The sequence below is a fragment of the Pongo pygmaeus genome, chromosome 20 (assembly GCF_028885625.2).
Source record: "Pongo pygmaeus isolate AG05252 chromosome 20, NHGRI_mPonPyg2-v2.0_pri, whole genome shotgun sequence".
NCBI lineage: Eukaryota > Metazoa > Chordata > Mammalia > Primates > Hominidae > Pongo > Pongo pygmaeus.
The window spans coordinates 6,734,404-6,754,524 of NC_072393.2; the positions used below are offsets into that span (position 1 = coordinate 6,734,404).

Here is a 20,121-nt window from a genome sequence, read left to right on the forward strand (position 1 = left end):
CAACTCCCTCCGGCTCTTACGCCAGGCTGGGGTAGCTGCGGCCGCTGTGACGTAAGGAGGAGTGCGCTTCCTCCAGACCGCCCTCCCGGATTTTCCGGAAAGAAGCCCCATTTGGGTGGCGGGTTTTGTGGAGAGACGTCCGGGAAAACGCGACAGCTTCCTTCAGTGACAGCACGCTGGAGCGGGGCGGGACTTTGGGGGAGGTGGAAGGCAAATCATTCAGGTGGTTTCCCAGGTGGGAAGAAGGGTGGGGGGGACTTCCATCGTGGTGCCTGGAGACGAACAAGAGAAAAGGTGACAGGGACCTAGTGCAAGAGAGAGGACGCTTTGGCCACGTTTATTGATGAGTTCCTCATATTAACATCAGTCTTGTCTTGTAGAGACAGGGTCTTGCTATATTGCCCAGGCCGGAGTGCAGTGGCGTGATCATAGCTCACTGTAGCCTCAACCTCCTGGGCTCAAGCTATCCTCCCGCTTCAGCTTTCCAAGCAGCTGAGACTAAAGGTGCACACCACCACGCCCAGCTGATTTTATTTTATTTTTTGTAGAGATGGGGTCTTACTATGCTGCCCAGGCTCTGGAACTCCTGGGCTCATACGATCTTCCTGCCTTGGCCTCCCAGAGCGCTGAGATTACAAGCATGAGCCACTGTGCTTGGCCCCAGTCACCATAGTCTTAAAAGCAGTAGCAGCAGCTAACATTTATTGAACACTTACTGTTCACAAGGGCTGTTCTGTCAACTTGCCTTTATTTTATTTTATTTTAATTTTATATTTTATTTTATTTTATTTTTTGAGATGGAGTTTCACTCTCGTTGCCCAGACTGGAGTGCAGTGGCAGCAGTCTCAGCTCACTGCAAGCTCCACCTCCCGGGTTCAAGCGATTCTCCTGCTGCAGACACCCAAGTAGCCGGGATTACAGGCTAATTTTTGTATTTTTAGTAGAGATGGGGTTTCACCATGTTGGCCAGACTGGTCTCAAACTCCTGACCTCATGTGATCCACCTGCCTCGGCCTCCCAAAGTGCTGGGGTTACAGGCATGAGGCCTCTATTTTAATTTTCAAACAGACCACCCTGTAAGGGTGGTAGGTAGTATTTTCATCACTTCCATTTTCCAGATGAAGAAACTGAGGCACAGGGCAACTAAACCATTTGTCCAAGTTAACCTGGCTTGTAAGTGGTAGAGGCGAAATTCAAACCCAGAGCTCTGGAGCTTTATCCTGTCTGCCTCCCTTTCAATCTTCGGATGCCCACTTTCTCCACGATGCTGCTTTGCGGTGAAAGTTACTCACTCACCATTTTGCACATGAGGAAATTGAGGCCTAGAGGGCCAAGGATGCTTGGGGATGAAAAGTTTTGATGCCTGTAGGTTGCAAAGCAGGGAATTTCCAGACTGGGCTCCCCCAACCGGCCCTGGCAAATATGAAACAGACTCCAGGCTCAAGAGGGGAAGAAAGTCTCTTCCTTATCCCCCACCGGTCTAGTATTGGTACAGTCAGAAGGTAGGGGCCTGTCCAGGGAAGGGGTCTAGCGCCTCCTCGTGGTTATAATAATTTAAAAAGAGGGCCCAGCACTTTGGGAGGCCGAGGTGGGCAGATCACCTGAGGTCAGGAGTTCCAGACCAGCCTGACCAACATGGTGAAACCGTCTCTACTAAATACAAAATTAGCTGGGTGTGGTGGCACATACCTGTAATCCCAGCTACTGGGGAGGCTGAGGAAGGAGAATCACTTGAACCTGGGAGGCGGAGGTTGCTGTGAGCAGATTAGCTGGGTGTGGCGGCATGCACCTGTAATCGCAGCTACTAGGGAGGCTGAGGAAGGAGAATCACTTGAACCTGGGAGGCAGAGGTTGCTGTGGGCAGAGATTGCACCATTGGACACTAGCCTGGGCAACCAGAGTGAAACTCTGTCTCCTAAGAATAATAATAATGATAATTTAAAAAGAAACTCCATGACGAGGGCCACGTGTTAGGTGGAGGGGGGAGGGCCCTGCTTACATTCTACTGGGATGGAAGCTAGGGATGGGGTCACAGAGACCTAATCTCATGAAGATGATTTCAGCTAATGATAAGGTAATGGCTGGGAAGCCAGTACATGTTTGTTGAATGAGTTAATGAAAGACACTGTAAGCCTGGCACAGTGGCTTGTGCCTGTAATCCCACCACTTTGGGAGGCTGAGGCAGGTGGATCACTTGAGGCCAGGAGTTTGAGACCAGCCTGGGCAACATGGCGAAACCCTGTCTCTACTGAAAATACAAAAATTTAGCCACGCATGGTGACACCTATAATCCCAGCTACTTGGGAGGCTGAGGCAGGAGAATCGCTTGAACCTGGGAGGCGGAGGTTGCAATGAGCCGAGATGCACCACTGCACTCCAGCCTGGTCCATAGAGCAAAACCAAAAAAAAAAAAAAAAAAAAAGACACTATTGTAGTCTATAAGGAGAGGGATGATGGTGGCTTGGATTTGGGTGGTGACCATGGACATGGTGATAAAGGGATGGATTTGGGATAAATGTCAGGTGCAGTCAACAGAGCTTTCAATTATTTATTCATTCAACAGGTATTTAAGGGGCATGCCTATGTGTCAGGTGCTGCATAAGAGAGGGGTCAGTAGTGAACCAAAGAAACACAAATTCTTGAATAGACAATAAAGAAACAATGATGACCGGGTGCCATGGCCCACGTCTGTAATCCCAGTGCTTTGGGAAGCCGAGGTGGGAGGACTGCTTGAGGCCAGGAGTTCAAGACCAGCCTGGGCAACATAGTAAGAGCCCCTCTCTGCAAAAAAATTTAAAATTAGCCAGGCACAGTGGCACAAGCCTGTAGTTCCAGCTACTTGGGAGGCTGAGGTGGGAGGATCACTTGAGCCCAGGAGTTTGAGGCTGCAGTAAGCTATGATCATGCCACTGAACTCCAGCCTGGATGACAGAAGAAAGAGGCTGGGCACAGTGACTCAAGCCTGTAATCCCAGCACTTTGGAAGACCAAGGTGGGCAGATCACTTGAGGTCAGGAGTTTGAGACCAGCCTGGCCAACATGCTGAAACCCTGTCTCTGTGAAAATACAAAAATTACCTGGGCATGGTGGCAGGTGCCAGTAATCCCAGCTGCCTGGGAGGCTGAGGTCAGGGAGAACCTGGGAGGCGGAGCTTGCAGTGAGCCGAGATCCTGCCACTGCACTCCAGCCTGGGTGATAGAATGAGACCCTGTCAAAAAAAAAAAAAAAAAAAAAAAAGCCGGGCACAGTGGCCCACATCTGTAATCCCAGCTCTTTGGGAGGCTGAGGCAGGTGGATCACCTGAGGTCAGGAGTTCGAGACCAGCCTGACCAACATGGAGAAACCCCGTCTCTACTAAAAGTGCAAAATTAGCTGGGCGTGGTGATGCATGCCTGTAGTCTCAGCTACTTGGGAAGCTGAGACAGGAGAATCGCTTGAACCCAGGAGGCAGAGGTTGTGGTGAGTTGATCACACCACTGCACTCTAGCCTGGGCAATGAGAGTGAAACTCCGTCTCAAAAGAAAAAAAAAAGAAGAAGAAAGAAGCCAGGTGCGGTGGCTCACGCCTGTAATCCCAGCACTTTGGGAGGCTGAGGTGGACGGATCACGAGGTCAGGAGATCGAGACCACGATGAAACCCCGTCTCTACTAAAAATACAAAAAATTAGCCGGGCACGGTGGCGGGCGCCTGTAATCCCAGCTACTCAGGAGGCTGAGGCAGGAGAATGGCGTGAACCCGGGAAGCGGAGATTGCAGTGAGCTGAGATTGCGCCACTGCACTCCAGCCTGGGTGACAGAGTGAGACTCCGTCTCAAAAAAAAAAAGAAAGAAAGAAAGAAAGAAAGAAACAAAGAGAGAAAGAAAGGAAAGAAAGAAAAAGAAAGAAAGAGAGAGAGAGAAAGGAAGGAAGGGAGGGAGGGAGGGAGGGAGAGAAAGGAAGGAAGGAAAAAAATAACTATAAAAAATCAGATTTGTTGGACAAAGATCAGGGCTTAACCTAGGGAGGTGGGTAGAGCTGATGGAATGCGGAAAAGGCTGTGATTTGAAATCAGGGGATTTAGGAAGACCTCATGAGAAGGTAGCGTTTGAGCAAAGAACTGTAGGGGTAAGGGAGCTAGCCATGAAGTTGCTTAAGGTGGAGGACACAGCCCGTGCAAAGGCCCTGGGGCAGGGCCGTATGTTCCTGGCATGTTGGAGGAAGAGTGAAGAGGCCCGTGTGGCTGAAGCACAGTGAAGAGGGGGAGAGAGGGAGGGAACTGGGCAATTCAAGCAGGGTTTTGTGGGCCTTGGGGAGGACTTGGGCTTGTCCCTGGAGGACAGTGGGAGCCGTAGAGAGTTGTGGGCAGAAGAGGGGTGTGCCCTGACTCAGATGCTCACAGGCAACCTCTGGTGGTGGCTGCAGGGGGGACAGACTGTGGAGGACGGGGGCTGGAGTCAGAAGACCAGCTGAGTGATGATGGGGCTGGACCAGACAGAGGAGGGGGTGAGAAGTGGGTAAATTCTGGGTGGATTTCAGAGTGTCACTGCCGCTGTCTGCATATGGAGGAAGCTCACCCATCTCATAGTCTAGTTGGCCTGACTCCCCCAGCCCCCCAACTCCCCGTGCCCAGGCCTGTGTCGAGTGGGCAGAAGAAAGAGATGTCAGATTCTGCATGGAAGGCGTGGGGTGGGGCTGGGCTGCAGGTGCTCCCCCAGCTCCCCACCGCCCCATGGCTCCTCCTCCTCCACCCCCTCTCAGGGCGACAGTTACAGGCAAAGAAGAGGAAGTGGTAGCACTAGCTGTCGCTCCACAGGCGAGCAGGGCAGGCGTGCGGGCGGGTGGGTGGTGGAGGCCGCGAGGGTGCACGGCCGGCCCTGGGCAGGTGGCAGCCATGGAGCTGTGGCGCCAGTGCACCCACTGGCTCATCCAGTGCCGGGTGCTGCCGCCCAGCCACCGTGTGACCTGGGATGGGGCTCAGGTGTGTGAACTGGCCCAGGCCCTCCGGGATGGTGTCCTTCTGTGTCAGCTGCTTAACAACCTGCTACCCCATGCCATCAACCTGCGTGAGGTCAACCTGCGCCCCCAGATGTCCCAGGTGAGCCCTCCGCGGGCAGGTGTGCTGAGGGTTGGAGACGGGGGTCCTCCCCGGGGCTGATAGTGGAGGGGTTGACGTGCTCCACCTCTGGGCCTGCAAAGGAGAGGGAATATGCTTACAGGTCCAGGGCTGGCCCAGGGGGTGGTCACAATCTGAGATTCTGGGGTGGCCTCCCCAAGCTTAACAGGCCCCCTGTGTGGGTTCACGGGCTCTGAGTTGGCCCACATCTGGGCTCAGAACTGGCAAACTAGGGGTTAACTCTCTCAAGCCCCAGGCTGCCTCCACTGTGGTTCATGCCCCCAAATGAGACCAACCAGAGGTCTCGGGGGAGCTCCCCAGAACCCCCAGGGTGGCCATTGGGTTACCTGAGGCTGTGGACTCCTTTGACCCCCAGAGTCTGGATGTAGGGGAGGAGCCTCCGCCAACATCTTCCCCCGCATGCGTCTCCTCCTCCTGGGCCCTGGGCCCCTTCCTTCCCCTTACATCTTCCTTCCCCTTGGCTTCCTGCCTGGGCCTGGGGCAGGTGGGGGGCTGCAGCCCCAGGGATCTGAGCTTCCTCCCTGGATCCATCTCAGAGGAGATAGTAAGGCAGGGCCCAGTCCTGGGCTCAGAGAGTGGGTCCTGAGGTCCTGGTGCTTGGAAGAGCTGCATTTTCTCGGCAGGGATTTCTGCAGGGGCCCAGGCTGGAGGGGTGGTGGCGGATTTGACTGTGGCTGTATGAGACTGGCTCAGGAAATATATTCAAATCCATATTTGAATGGGGTTGGGTGGGCGTGTGATGTGGCTGCATTATGTTTCTGTAGCATCGTGTCTGGTTCCCCAGGGCTGCTGGGTGGGAATGGGGGACGGGGCAAGGCTGGTGGAGTTCCATCTCCTCTAGAATGAAAGGAGATACAGCCCTATCCTGGGGCCTGGGGGACACAGTCCTGCCTTGAGGTCTGAGGGGACAGCTCCCATCTGGTCCTCAGGCTGGCCCTGCAGATGAGGAGCTGGGAGGATAAGTTAATGGAGATGGGCCCATGGGGGTTCCTGGCGGGTGGTTTTCAGGGGCAGGGCGATTGGTGAAAGACATCCATGGACCTTTACTCCTTCTGTTTATTTTATTTTATTTATTTTTATTCTTTTTGAGACGGAGTCTCACTCTGTCACCCAGGCTGGAGTGCAGTGGCACGATCTCGGCTCACTGCAAGCTCCGCCTCCCAGGTTCAAGCCATTCTCCTGCCTCAGCCTCCCGAGTAGCTGGGATTACAGGCGCCCGCCACCATACCTGGCTAATTTTTTGTATTTTTAGTAGAGACGGGTTTTCACCGTGTTAGCCAGGATGGTCTCGATCTCCCGACCTCATGATCTGCCCATCTCGGCCTCCCAAAGTGCTGGGATTACAGGCATGAGCCACCGTGCCCGGCCTTTTTTTTTTTTTTTTTTTTTTTTTTTTTTTTTTTTTTTTAAGACAGGGTCTCACTCTTTCGCTCGGGCTGGAGTGCAGTGGTGCGATCTCAGCTCACTGCAACCTTAGCCTCTCAGGATCAAGCAATTCTCCTGCCTCAGCCTCCTGAGTAGCTGGGATTACAGGCGCACACCACCACACCCGGCTAATTTTTGTATTTTTAGTAGAGACAGGGTTTCACCATGTTGGCCAGGCTAGTCTTGAACTCCTGATCTCAAATGATCCACCCACCTCGGCCTTCCAAAGTGCTGGGATTACAGGTGTGAGCCACTGTGCCCGGCTGCTCCTTCTGTTTTTTTTTATTTTATGTTTTATTTTTTGAGACAGAGTCTTGCTCTGTTGCCCAGGCTGGAATGCGGTGGTGCAATCTTGGCTCACTGCAACCTCCACCTCCCGGGTTCAAGCGGTTCTCCTGACCCAGCCTCCCGAGTAGCTGAGATTACAGGCACGCATCACCATGCCTGCCTAATTTTTTTTTTTTTTTTTGTATTTTTAGTAGAGATGGGGTTTTGCCATGTTGACCAAGCTGGCCTCGAACTCCTGACCTCAGGTGATCTGCCCACCTAGGCCTCTCAAAATGCTGGGATTACAGGCATGAGCCACCGTGCCTGGCCCTTCTGTTTCTTTAGTGCCAGGGGATTACATTGTCCTCAGCTGGGACAGGGCTTCCCGAAAGGAGAAGGCACTCCCCCGACCAACCTAAGCATCCATCCTCCGGCCACAGCCCATCCCAGCTTTGCCTACGTTTGCTTAATCTTCTGGTTTCTAGGGCATGAGGAAGTAGTCATGGGATCTGTTAGGCCCCATCTGTTAGACCTGGCAGGGAGTCAAGGTCTCTGTGATGCTTCAATAGCAGCTAACGGGAAAGTGGATAGACTTAAGGATGAACTCCCATTCCTGTGTGTGTCTTAGCTAAAGCTAGTTTTTGGATGAAGGGTGAGGGTGCATGATGCTAATCCCTGGGAGAGCAGCTGCACTCCAAATACAGTCCTAATCCTCTGTAACAGGGAACAACGGGAACCCAGATGGGGTCAGGCTTTATGCAAGAGGGGACATTTGTGCTGGGGTTTTGAAGAGTAAATAGGAGCTTTTCTTATTGTTCTGGCTTCCTGTGCCCAGCTGTATCAGGCTCCAGGCTGGGCAGGGGTGTACCCAGACCCTTTCCCTCTGGGAGGGGGCACATTCCTGCCCCTACCCATTTTGTTGCCCTTTGAAGCCCGGCCGTGTGTCTGGTATGTAGTGGGGACGTGTGAGGGAAGGTAAAAGGTCTTGAGAAGAAGCCAGAGGAAGCTGCCACAGGAACGACTTTTCTGGGTTTCTGGGTGCCTAACTGTCCACAGATTGAAGCAGAGCTGTGAATGCCCCATGGGATGTGAAAGGGTAGAGGGAAAAAGAAAGGTGCTTCTGCGGAGGGAATGGCATAAATAAAGGTGTGCAGGCTGGAATGAGAATTCTTCCCAGTTTCTGTCATTTCTCTTCAGAGTCCTTCTCTTTTTTCTCAGTTGTTTCTTGGGAAGAGGGTGGAAAGAACATATTCATCCATCCGTTCATCCACCCACCCACTCATTCATCCACTGATCTATCTCTCCAGTTATCCATCCATCTACCCATCCATCCATCCATCCATTTATCCATCCATCCATCCATCCATCCATCCATCCATCCATCCATCCATCCATTTATCCATCTATCTGCTCATCCATTCATCCATCCACTCATCTATCCACTCATCTATCCATCTATCCATCCATCCTTCCACTCATCCATCCATCTGCTCATCCATTCATCCATCCACTCATCTATCCATCCATCCATCCATCCATCCATCCACTCATCCATCCATTCATTCGCCCATCCATCCATCCATTCATCCACCCATCCCCCCACCCATCCATCCATTCATCCATCCACTCATCCATCCATCCATCCATCCATCCATCCATCCATCCACTCATCCATCCATTCATCCACCCATCCATTCATCCATTCATCCACCCATCCCCCCACCCATCCATCCATCCATTCATCCATCCACTCATCTATTCATCCATCCTCTCATCCATCCATCCATCCATCCATCCATTCAACCACCCACTCATTCACCCACTCATCCGTCCATCCACTCATCCATCCACCCATCCATTCATCCACTCATTTATCCATCTATCAAGCTATCCATCCATCTACTTTTCCATCCATCTATCCACCCATCCGCCCACCCACCCATTCACCCATCCACCCACCCATCTATCCATGGATCCATCCACTAATCTATCTATCTATTTTATTTATTTATTTATTTATTTATTTATTTATTTTACAGAGTCTCACTCTGTCGCCCAGGCTGGAGAGCAGGGGCGTGATCTTGGCTCACTGCAACCTCTGCTTCCTAGGTTCAAGCAATTCTCCTGCCTCAGCCTCCCGAGTAGCCGGGACTACAGGCACCTGCCACCATGCCCGGCTAAGTTTATATTTTTAGTAGAGATGGGGTTTCACCATATTGGCCAGGCTGGTCTTGAATCCTGACCTTATGATCCGCTCGCCTCAGCCTTCCAAAGTGCTGGGATTACAGGTGTGAGCCACTACACCCGGCCCATCCATTCATCTATCTATCATCCACTCACCCACCCACCCATCCATCCATCTACTCATCCATCCATCCATCCATCCATCCATCCACCCCATCCATCCATCCACTCATCCACCCATCTACTCATCTATCCATCCATCTACCCATCCATCCATTCATTCATCCATCCATTTATCTGTTTAATCATCCATCCATCCATCCATCATCCATTCATTTATCCATCCATTTATCTGTTTAACCATCCATCCATCCATCCATCCATCCAACAATGACAAGGTCTGCCAGGCCCTGTTCTTGGTGCTGGGGACAGTGAGAATACCACACACACACAAAAACCCCTGTTGTTGAGGAGCCTGCATTCTAGTGGGGGAGGCTGACAGTGAGGAAATAAGACAATGTATAAGTCATCAGGAGGTGGTATGTACTGCTCTGGAGAAAACAAAGTGGAACAGGGTATGCGGGGGGCACTTTGATGAGGAGGGCTAGTGGTAAGGTGACATTGGAGAAGAGACCTGGGGAAAATTAAGGAATGAACCATGTGGATCTGGGGAAATGGTGTCCCAGACAGTGCTTACTGCCAGTGCAAAGGCCCTGAGGTAGGAGCCAGTCAGTGCCTGTATGTTCAGGGCAGTGACTGGCCCAGCTGGTGGGAATGGTGCAGGAGGTCAGGTTGGATGAATCTCCAAGTGGCTAGTCCCCTTGAGATCTGAGGCCCAGGGAGAGAATGATACCATCATGAGAAGCCACAGCTATACCGAGACACCCAACTCTCAATTATGAATTTTTTTTTTTTAAATGAGACAGAGCCTTGCTGTCTCCCAGGCTGGAGTGCAGTGGCCCAGTCCCAACTCACTGCAGTCTCCACCTCCCAGGTTCAAGCAATTCTCCTGCATCAGCCTCCTGAGTAGCTGAGATTACAGGCGCCCGCCACCACGCCTGGCTAATTTCTGTTGCCCAGGCTGGAGTGCACTGGCATGATCTTGGCTCACTGCAACCTCCTCCTCCTGGGTTCAAGCGATTATCCTGTCTCAGCCTCCTGAGTAGCTGGGGCTACAGATGCATGCCACCATGCCTGGCTAATTTCTGTATTTTTAGTAGAGACAGGGTTTCAGCATGTTGGCCAGGCTGGTCTCGAACTCCTGACCTCAAGTGACCCACATGCCTCGGCCTCCCAAAGTGCTAGGATTACAGGCATAAGCCACCATGCCCACCCACCACTGTGCTCTTGAAGTCCAAAATCTGGGCTGCAGAGATGGAACTTGAAGGCCAAGAGACTGGAGAGGAAAGAACAGATTGTTGGAAAGATCCACCAGGACATGGGAGCTGGTTAGACCTAGGATGTGGGCAGCTGCTGGGGCCAAGATGATGTTAAGGTCCCCAGCCCCAGTGAATAGTGGGGAGAGGGTGGGACAGTTAGAGTAGGGGGTGGACTGGGGACTGGGTTGGGTGGTGGCTTTGGAGAGCCACACCTGGGTTCAAATTCTGGTACCACCACTTCCTGGTTTCACCTCTCTGAGCTTCAGTTTCTCCATCTGTGAAACATAGATAAAAATGGCACCTTTTAAGGCTGGGCCGTGGCTCACGCCTGTGGTCCCAGCTACCCGAGAGGCTAAGTGGGGAGGATCACTTAAGCCTGGGCTGCAGTGAGCTGTGATGGCACCACTGCATTCCAGCCTGGGCAACAGAGAGAGACTTTGTCTCAAAAAAACAAAACAAAACCAAACCCTATTTTGCCTGTGTGTGGTGGCTCATGCCTGTAATCCCAGCGCTTGGGATTATTGGGAGAATTGCTTGAGTTCAGGAGTTCAAAGCCTGGTAACATAGTGAGACCCCGTCTCTACTTTTTTTTTTCTTAAGAGACAGAGTTTTGCTCTGTCGGTCAGGCTGGAGTGCAGTGGTATGATCACAGCTCACTGCAGCCTCGAACTCCTGGGCTCAAGCAGCCGTCCTGCCTCAACCTCCCGAGTAGCTGGGACTACAGGTGTGCACCAGCATACCTGGGTGATTTTTTTGTTTGTCTGTCTGTTTTTTGAGACAGGGTCTCAATCTGTCACCCAGGCTGGAGTGCAGTGGTATAATCACAGCTCACTGCAGCCTCAAACTCTTGGGCTCAAGCAGTCCTCCTGCCTCTGCCTCCTGAGTAGCTGGGACTACGGGTGTGCACCAGCAATATCTGCCTAATTTTTTATTTTTTGTAGAGACGGGGTTTTGCTACGATGCCCAGGCTGGTCTTGAACTCCTGGCCTCAAGCAATTCCTCCTGCCTTGGCTTTCCAAAGTGCTGGGATTACAGGCATGAGCCACTGCACCCGGCCAGAATAGAGGTTCTTATCTCCATCCTCCCATAACAGGAAAGATGACACATGCCACCCACTGCTCTATGCTTGCTTTCCTCACTAATCACCTTGGCAGTCTTTCCAAGTCAGTCTGTAGAGTGACTATTATTCTTTATAACATGACTGCGTATTCCATTTATTTTAAGAAAGACTTACATTTTTCTCTCCCTGTGCTAGACATTAGTCTAAACCAGGGAGGGGCCTGGCTGGATGCAGTGGTTCAGGCCTGTAATCCCAGCACTTTGGGAGGCCGAGGCGGGAGGATTGCTTGAGTACAGGAGTTAGAGGCCAGCCTGGGCAACAGAGTGTGACCTCGTCTCTATAAAAATGAAAAATAAAAATAAAATAAAGCTGGGGGCTGGGTGCGGTGGCTCATGCCTGTAATCCTAGCACTTTGGGAGGCCGAGGCGGGCGGATCACCTGAGGTCAGGAGTTCGAGACCAGCCTGGCTAACACGGTGAAACCCCGTCTCTACTAAAAATACAAAACTTAGCTCAGTGTGGTGGTGTGTGCCTGTAATCCCAGTAACTATGGAGGCTGAGGCAGGAGAATCACTTGAACCCGGAAGGCAGAGGTTGCAGTGAGCCGAGATCACACCACTACACTCCAGCCTGGGCAACAGAGACTCCATGTCAAAAATAAAATAATAAAATAAAATAAAAGTAAAGTGGGGGGGAATAATTTCCCTATTCTACAATTGTAGCTTCTTTTTTTTTTTGAGACAAGGTTTTGCTTTGTCCCCCAGGGTGTAGCACAGTGGTACAATGGTTCAATCAGGGCTCACTGCATTCTCAATCTCCCAGGCCCAAGTGATCCTCCTACTTCAGCCTCCCAAGTAACTGGGACTACAGGCACATGCTACCATGCCTAAGATTTTTAAATTTTTAAAAACATTTTTAATTTTTGTGGGTACATAGTAGATCTATATTTATGGGGTACATGAGCTATTTTGATACAGGCATGCAATGTGAAATAAGCACATCATGAAAAATGTTTTCTTTTAATTAATTAATTATTTTTGAGATGGAGTTTTGCTCTTGTTGCCCAGGATGGAGTGCAGTGGTGCGATCTTGGCTCACCACAACCTCTGCCTCCCAGGTTCAAGCGACTCTCCTCCCTCAGCCTCCCAAGTAGCTGGAATTACAGGCGCCCACCATCACGCCCAGCTAATTTTGTATTTTTAGGGGAGATGGGGTTTCACCATATTGAAACCCCATCCGCTCGCCTCGGCCTCCCAGAGTGCTGGGATTACAGGTGTGAGCCACCGTGCCTGGCCCAATTATAGCTTCTAAAAAATAATAATAGGCCGGGCACGGTGACTCACACCTGTAATCCCAGCACTCTGGGAGGCCGAGGCGGGCGGATCATGAGGTCAGGAGATTGAAACCATCCTGGCTGACACAGTGAAACCCCGTCTCTACTAAAAATACAAAAAATTAGCCGGGCGTGGTGGCGGGCGCCTGTAGTCCCAGCTACTCGGGAGGCTGAGGCAGGAGAATGGCGTGAACCCGGGAGGCGGAGCTTGCAGTGAGCTGAGATCGCGCCACTGCACTCCAGCCTGGGCGACAGAGCGAGACTCCATCTTAAAAAAAAAAAAAAATAATAATAATAATAGCCTCATCCATGAATCATTTTCCAGCTCCTCTGCTGTGTGATCTTGGGCACATTAGTAAACCTCTCCGTTTCCTGGTTTCTCATTTGTAAAATGAGGATGCTAAATCCCTATTTACAGCATCGTTGTGGGGGATAAGTGTATTATTATAAAGAACCTAGAAAAGTAGCTGCATATACAGTTGTGTGTTGCTTAATAAAAAGAATCTGTTCTGAGAAATGCATAGTTAGATGATTTCATAGTTGTGTGAACATCACAGAGTACATTTACATAAACCTAGAGGGTACAGCGTACTGCACACCTGGGCTATATGGTATAACCTATTGCTCCTAGCTACAAACCTGTACAGCATGGGACTGGACTGAATACTTACCATTGCATTACAAGATTTCTTTTCTTTTCCTTTTCTTTTCTTTCTTTTTTTTTTTTTTTTGAGACAGTTTCACTCTATTCCCCAGGCTGGAGTGCAATGACGTGATCTCAGCTCACTGGAACCTCCACCTCCTGGGTTCAAGAGATTCTCCTGCCTCAGCCTCCCGAGTAGCTGGGATTACAGGCATGTGCCACCACATCTGGCTAATTTTTTTGTATTTTTAGTAGAGACAGGGTTTCACCATGTTGGCCAGGCTGGTCTTGAACTCCTGACCTCAGGTGATCTGCCCACCTCAGCCTCCCAAAGTGCTGGGATTACAGGTGTGAGCCACCATGCCCAGGCGATTTCTTATCATTTATTCCATATTTTATACAAAGATTTCTTATCTTTCTTTTGAGACAGAGTCTCACTCTGTCACCCAGGCTGGAGTGCATTGGCATGATCTCTGCTCACTGCAACCTCCACTTCTTGGGTTCAAGTGATCCTCCTGCTTCAGCCTCCTGAGCAGCTGGGACTACAGGTGCACACCACCAAGCCCACCATTTTTTAAAGTAGAGATGGGGGTCTCACCATGTTGCCCAGGCTGGTCTCAAACTCCTGGCCTCAAGAGATCCTCCCACCTCGGCCTCCCAAAGTGCTGGGATGATAATTGTGAATCATCGTGCTCCACCCAGTCCTTGTGTTTTTATTTTTCAAATTTTAAGACGTTTTATTTTGTCAACCGAAGTGCTAGCCAATCTTTGTGTTTTTGATAGATATTGCCAAATTGTTATCCGTCTAGGATTGTTTCCATATGAATTATTTCAATTATACCACCACATGCCAGCCAGCCAGAGGACTGGCTTTTCTGCCGCCTCCCCGGCAGACGGTTCTGTTGCCAAGATTCTGGAGTTTTGCCAGCTGGATGGGAAATCAGTGGAGCTCATTAAGGCTCAATTTACATTTTCTCTTATTCTGAGTGAAGCTGAGCCTCTTTCCTTATGTTTAAGAGCTATTTATATTTTCTTCCTGTGATATAATCTCTGTTCCTATCACTTGCTTACTATTGTTGCCCTTTCTAGAACTACTGACCTTTTCTCTTATTGATTTTTTTTTTTTTTTTTTGAGGCTGAGTCTTTCTCTGTTGCACAGGCTGCAGTGTAGTGGTGCGATCTCAGCTCGCTGCAACCTCCGCCTCCCAAGTTCAAGTGATTCTCGTGCCTCAGCCTCACAAGTAGCTGGGATTACAGGCATGCGCCAAGGTGCCCAGCTAATTTTTGTATTTTTAGTAGAGACAGGGTTTTGCCATGTTGGCCTGGCTGGTCTCAAACTCCTGACCTCGAGTGATCTGCCCGTCTTGGCCTCCCAAAGTGCCGGGATTACAGGCATCTCTTACTGATTTTTAGGAGCTCTTTATATATAGGTTGACTTAAATTGCAAGTCAGGTATTTGCTAGCTTTGTGGTCTTGGAGAAAAAAAAAATTACTTAACCTATTGGATCCCTGATTGTCTTATCTATAAAATAGGAAATCTATAAAATGAGAATGTTGGCCGTGCACATGGCTCACGCTTGTAATCCCAGCACTTTGGGAGGCTGAGGTGGGTGGATCACCTGAGGTCAGGAGTTCAAGACCAGCCTGTCCAACATGGCGAAACCCCAACTCTACTACAAAACAATAATTGGCCGGGTGTGGTGGTGGGCACCTGTAATCCCAGCTACTCGGGAGGCTGAGGCAGAAGAATCCCTTGAACCTAGGAGGCGGAGGTTGTAGTGAGCCAAGATTGCACCACTGCACTCCAGCCTAGGCAACAGAGTGAGACTCCATCTGAAATAAATAAATAAATAAAATAAAAATAAAATAAAATAAAATGGAAATGTTGACAGTACCTTTATTTCAGAGTTGTGTAAGGATTAAACATGATAAGGTAAATGAATTCCCAGCATGGCAATTAACATATAGCGAGTGCTAAATGAATGAGAGTCATTATTTTTGTTAATTCATTTCCATTGAGTCCGAGCTGCCTGTAGGCAATGGTATATAAGTCAGGGTATGTGTATGTTAACTGCTGTAACAAATTGCATCATTTTGCCAGGCACAATGGCTCACGCCTATAATCCCAACACTTTGGGAAGCCAAGGCAGGCTAATCGCTTGAGGCCAGGAGTTCGAGACTAGCCTGGGCAACATACAAGATCTCCATCTCTACAAAAAATATATATATATTAGCAGAGCATGGTGGCATGTGCCTATGGTCCCAGCTACCTAGGAGGCTGAGGCAGGAGGATCGCTTGAGCCCAGGAATTGGAGGCTGCAGTGAGCTATGATCATGCCACTGCAGTCCAGCCTGGGTGACAGAGTGAGATCCTGTCTTGGAAGAAAAAAAAAAAAACAACCGGGTGCGGTGGCTCATGCCTGTAATCCCAGCACTTTGGGAGGCCAAGGCAGGTGGATCATGAGGTCAGGAGTTTGAAACCAGCCTGACCAATATGGGGAAATCCGGTTTCTACTAAAAATACATAAATTAGCCAGGCGTGGTGGCGTGTGCCTGTGGTCCCAGCTACTCGGGAGGCTGAGGCAGGAAAATGGCTTGAACCTGGGAGGCAGAGGTTGCAGTGAGCTGAGATCGCGCCACTGCACTCCAGGCTGGTGACACAGTGAGACTCCGTCTCAAAAACAAAACAAAACAAAACAAATCCAAAACCAAACAAAACCAAACCCTCAAAACACAAAACCAAATTACATGACTTCAATGATAGTGAGAGTTTACTTCTTATTGATGTCACAGTTCAGTTTGGGTCAACGTCGGGGGTTGGAGGAGGAGGGCTCTATGTTATAAAGTCTCTCCAGGACCAAGGCGGCATCATCTCATGGTTTTAGCTTCCCGAAGGCCCTTGGCGTCTTTTCTACTGGGGAAAGAGCGCTATGAAAGAATTTCCCAGGCCAGGCCTGGAAGTGGCGCCATCACCTCCATCCTTTTTTTTTTTTTTTTTTTTTTTTGAGAGGGAGTTTCGCCCTTGTCGTCCAGGCTGGAGTGCAATGGCACGATCTCTGCTCACTGCATCACTGCAACCTCCACCTCCCAGGTTCAAGTGATTCTCTTGCCTCAGCCTCCCAAGTAGCTGGGATTACAGGCATGCACCATCACACCTGGCTAATTTTGTAGGGGTTTCTCCATGTTGGTCAGGGTGGTCTCGAACTCCTGACCTCGGGTGATCCACTCACCTCGGCCTCCCAAAGTGCTGGGATTACAGGCGTGAGCCACCATGCCCTGCCTCCATTCTTGTTATTGGCCAAAACTTGGTCATATGGCTCCATTTAACTACCAGGGAGACTAGGAATGTGGTTAAACTGGAGCTGGGGATAAAAAGGAGATAGGTTGGTTGGACGCAAAGAAGTCAGTGCCGTAGAACCTCAGGGCAATGCCTCGCTGGCTCCAGAAATGCAGCTATGGAGGGGGTTTCAGGAATGCAGGTCTAGGGCCAGGCATGGTGGCTCATGCCTGTAATCTCAGCACTTTGAGAGGCCGAGAGAGGAGGATTGTGTGAGGCCAGGAGTTCGAGACCAGCCTGGGCAACATACCAAGGTCCCGTCTCTACAAAAAAATAAAAAAATTAGCCCGGCATGGTGGTGCACACCTATAGTCTCAGCTACTCAGGAAGTTGAGGCAGGAGGATCGCTTGAGCCCAGGAGTTTGATGCTGCAGTGAGCTATGATTGTGCTACTGTACTCCAGCCTGGACAAAAGAGTAAGACCCTGTCTCTGAATATATCTATGCAGGTCTGTGGAAATCTCAATGGGATGTAGAATGAGAAGGACCTGAGCCAAGGCCACGGGGGAGGAATTCAGCTGGGGATGAGGGGGCTGGGTGATAGCAAACCTCAGCAAAATGGGTTGGGCTGATTGGAAAACCTCCTCTTACCTTGCCTGCTAGGGCCAACGGGAGGGGCACCTAGGAGGGTCAGCACTTGGCACCATCCCTTCCTTTCCATTCCATTCTGTTCCTTTTTTTTTTTTTTGAGACAGAGTTTCACTCTCTCTCCCAGGCTGGAGTGCAGTGGCACGATCTTGGCTCACGGCAGCCTCTGCCTCCTGGGTTCAAGCGATTCTCCTCCCTCAGCCTCCTGAGTAGCTGGGATTACAGGCAAGTGCCACCACACCTAGCTGATTTTTGTATTTTTAGTAGAGATGGGGTGTCACCACGTTGGCCAAGCTGGTCTCCAACTCCTGGCCTCAAGTGATCCTCCCACCTCAGCCTCCCAAAGTGCTGGGATTACAGATGTGAGCCACCACGCCCAGCCTCCATTCTGTTCTATTCACTGACCTCCTCTCTTGGTCCAGTGCTGGGAAATTTCACCTTTCAGGACTTTCACAGAGATGCTGGAAATCTCTGTCCCTTCCCTACTCACAGCCCTTCCCTGGTTCCCCCACTGCCCTTGGTGAAAAAGACAAAATCCTCACTGTAGCCCACAAGGGCTTATGCATTTGGCCTCTGTCCACCTCTCAGTCCTTGCCTGCTCCCTCCCTGCCCATTGCTGTCTGCACTGCAGCCACATCAGCCACCCAGCACAATCCAGCCTCAGGGCCTTTGCAATGGCTCTTCCTTCTTCAGGGATTTCTCTTCCCTCAGGTATACACTGTGAGTGTTCTCTTATCTCCTTCTGGTTTCTCTTTCTGTCTCTCTTTTCGGAGAAGGGGTCTTGCTCTATTGCCCAGGCTGGAGTGCAGTGGCGTTATCAGAGCTCACTGCAGCTTCCAACTTCTGGGCTCAAATGATCCTCTCGCCTCTGCCTCCCAAAGTGCTCGGGTACAGACATGAGTCACTTCGCCTTTTTCTTTTTTTTGTTTTAATGGGGTCTCTGTCTGTTGCCCAGGCTGGAGTGCAGTGACATGATCTCAGCTCACTGCAACCTCCGCCTCTTGGATTCAAGTGATTCTCCTGCCTCAGCCTCCCAAGTAGCTGGGATTACAGGCATGTGCCACCATGCCCGGCTAATTTCTGTATTTTTAGTAGAGACGGGGTTTCACCATGTTGGCCAGGCTGGTCTCAAACTCCTGACTTCAGGTGATCTGCCCGCCTCGGCCTTTCAAAGTGCTGGGATTACTGATGTGAGCCACTGCACATGGTCAGCGGCCAGGTTTCTTTCTTTCTTTTTTTTCTTTTTTGAGACAGAGTCTTGCTCTGTCACCCAGGCTGGAGTGCAGTGGCACAATCTCAGCTCACTGCAACCTCTGCCTCCTGGGCCCAAATGATTCTCCTGCCTCAGCCTTCCGAGTAGGCAGGATTATAGGGACACGCCACCACACCCAACTAATTTTTGTATTTTTAGTAGAGATGGGGTTTCACCATGTTGGCCAGCTGGTCTTGAACTCATGACTTCAAGTGATCTGCCCGTCTCGGCCTCCCAAAGTGCTGGGATTACAGGTAATGAGCCACCACGCCCAGCCCAGATTTCTTATCTGAGAGATCTTCCACTGTTTCTAGATATAAAATCATAGATTTCCCCCTCCCAACTTCCCATTCTCTTTCATGTTTTATTTTTCTCCATAGCACTTAGTGCTCTCTGACCTGTCATAGTTTTTACTTATTTGCTTATTACCTGTTTTCCCCACTCAAATGTCAAGGCAAGGATTTTTGTCTATTTTACGTCCCCCAGTGCTTTAGAACACCACCTGGCACATAGTAGGGAATCAATTAATTATTATTCATGTATTATATGAATATATGATTCTAATTGCTTCATTCATTCACTTAACACAGGGGCTGGCAAATGATAACTCATGGGCCCAAGCTGCCTCGTGTTTTAAAAATTATTTTAGCATGTGTCTGTAGTCCCAGCTACCTGGGAGGCTGAGATGGGAGGATCGCTTGAGCCCAGGAGTTTGAGGCTGCAGTGAACTATGATCCTGCCACTGCACTCCAGCCTGGGCAACACAGCAAGCCCGTCTCTGAAAAATAAATTAATTTTAAAAATTAAAAATAAAAATTATGGCTTGGTGCAGTGGCTCAGGCCTGTAATCTTAAGACACTGGGAGGCTGAGGCAGGAGGATCACTTGAGCCCAAAAGTTTGAGATCAGCCTGGGCATCCTGGCAAAACCCCATCTCTACAAAAAATATAAAAATTACCTGGGTGTGATGGTGCATGCCTATAGTCCCAGCTACTCAAGAGGCTGAGGTGGAAGGATCACTTGAGCCCGGGAGATGGAGGTTGCAGTGAACCATGATTGCACCACTGCACTCTAGCCTGAGCAACAGAGTGAGACAGGGTCTCAAAACAAAATGAAACAAAACAAAATAAAAATTATTTTATTTATTTACTTTTCTTGTTATTGATTTGAAGTTTACCATTTTTATATTTTATTATTTTTGGTATTTCACATATTCAGAAAAACTTCTCTAGTAACAATCTATATAAAAATGATCCCTGAAAGTAGAGTCTTACTGCCTTATTTTGAAAATAATTAACCAATACACGGTCAGGCCCATTTACCGACATGCTGTCTATTTTTTTTTTTTTTTTTTTTTTTGAGATGGAGTCTTGCTCTGTCATCCAGGCTGGAGTGCAGTGGCCTTCAGGTCTGGCTGGATCCAGGGGCTCAGGCAATATCTCAGGACACCTCCTCCCCACCCTTGGTCTTTCCATCTCTCTCTCTATCTTTTTTTGTTTATTTGCTTTTTTGTTTTTTGAGACAGGGTCTCACTCTGTCACCAG

General features: G+C 49.8%; 1 protein-coding gene across 1 annotated transcript in view; it reads left to right on the forward strand.

Moving 5' to 3' along the window:
- The first annotated feature begins 4,769 nt into the window (after positions 1-4,769).
- Positions 4,770-20,121, forward strand: part of VAV1 (vav guanine nucleotide exchange factor 1) — an 83,474-nt gene continuing 68,122 nt past the window's right edge. The window contains exon 1 of the mRNA XM_054465608.2: positions 4,770-5,073. Within this exon, the coding sequence (XP_054321583.1) occupies positions 4,870-5,073 (204 nt within the window). The 5' untranslated portion in view covers positions 4,770-4,869. The remainder of the gene's footprint in view (positions 5,074-20,121) is intronic.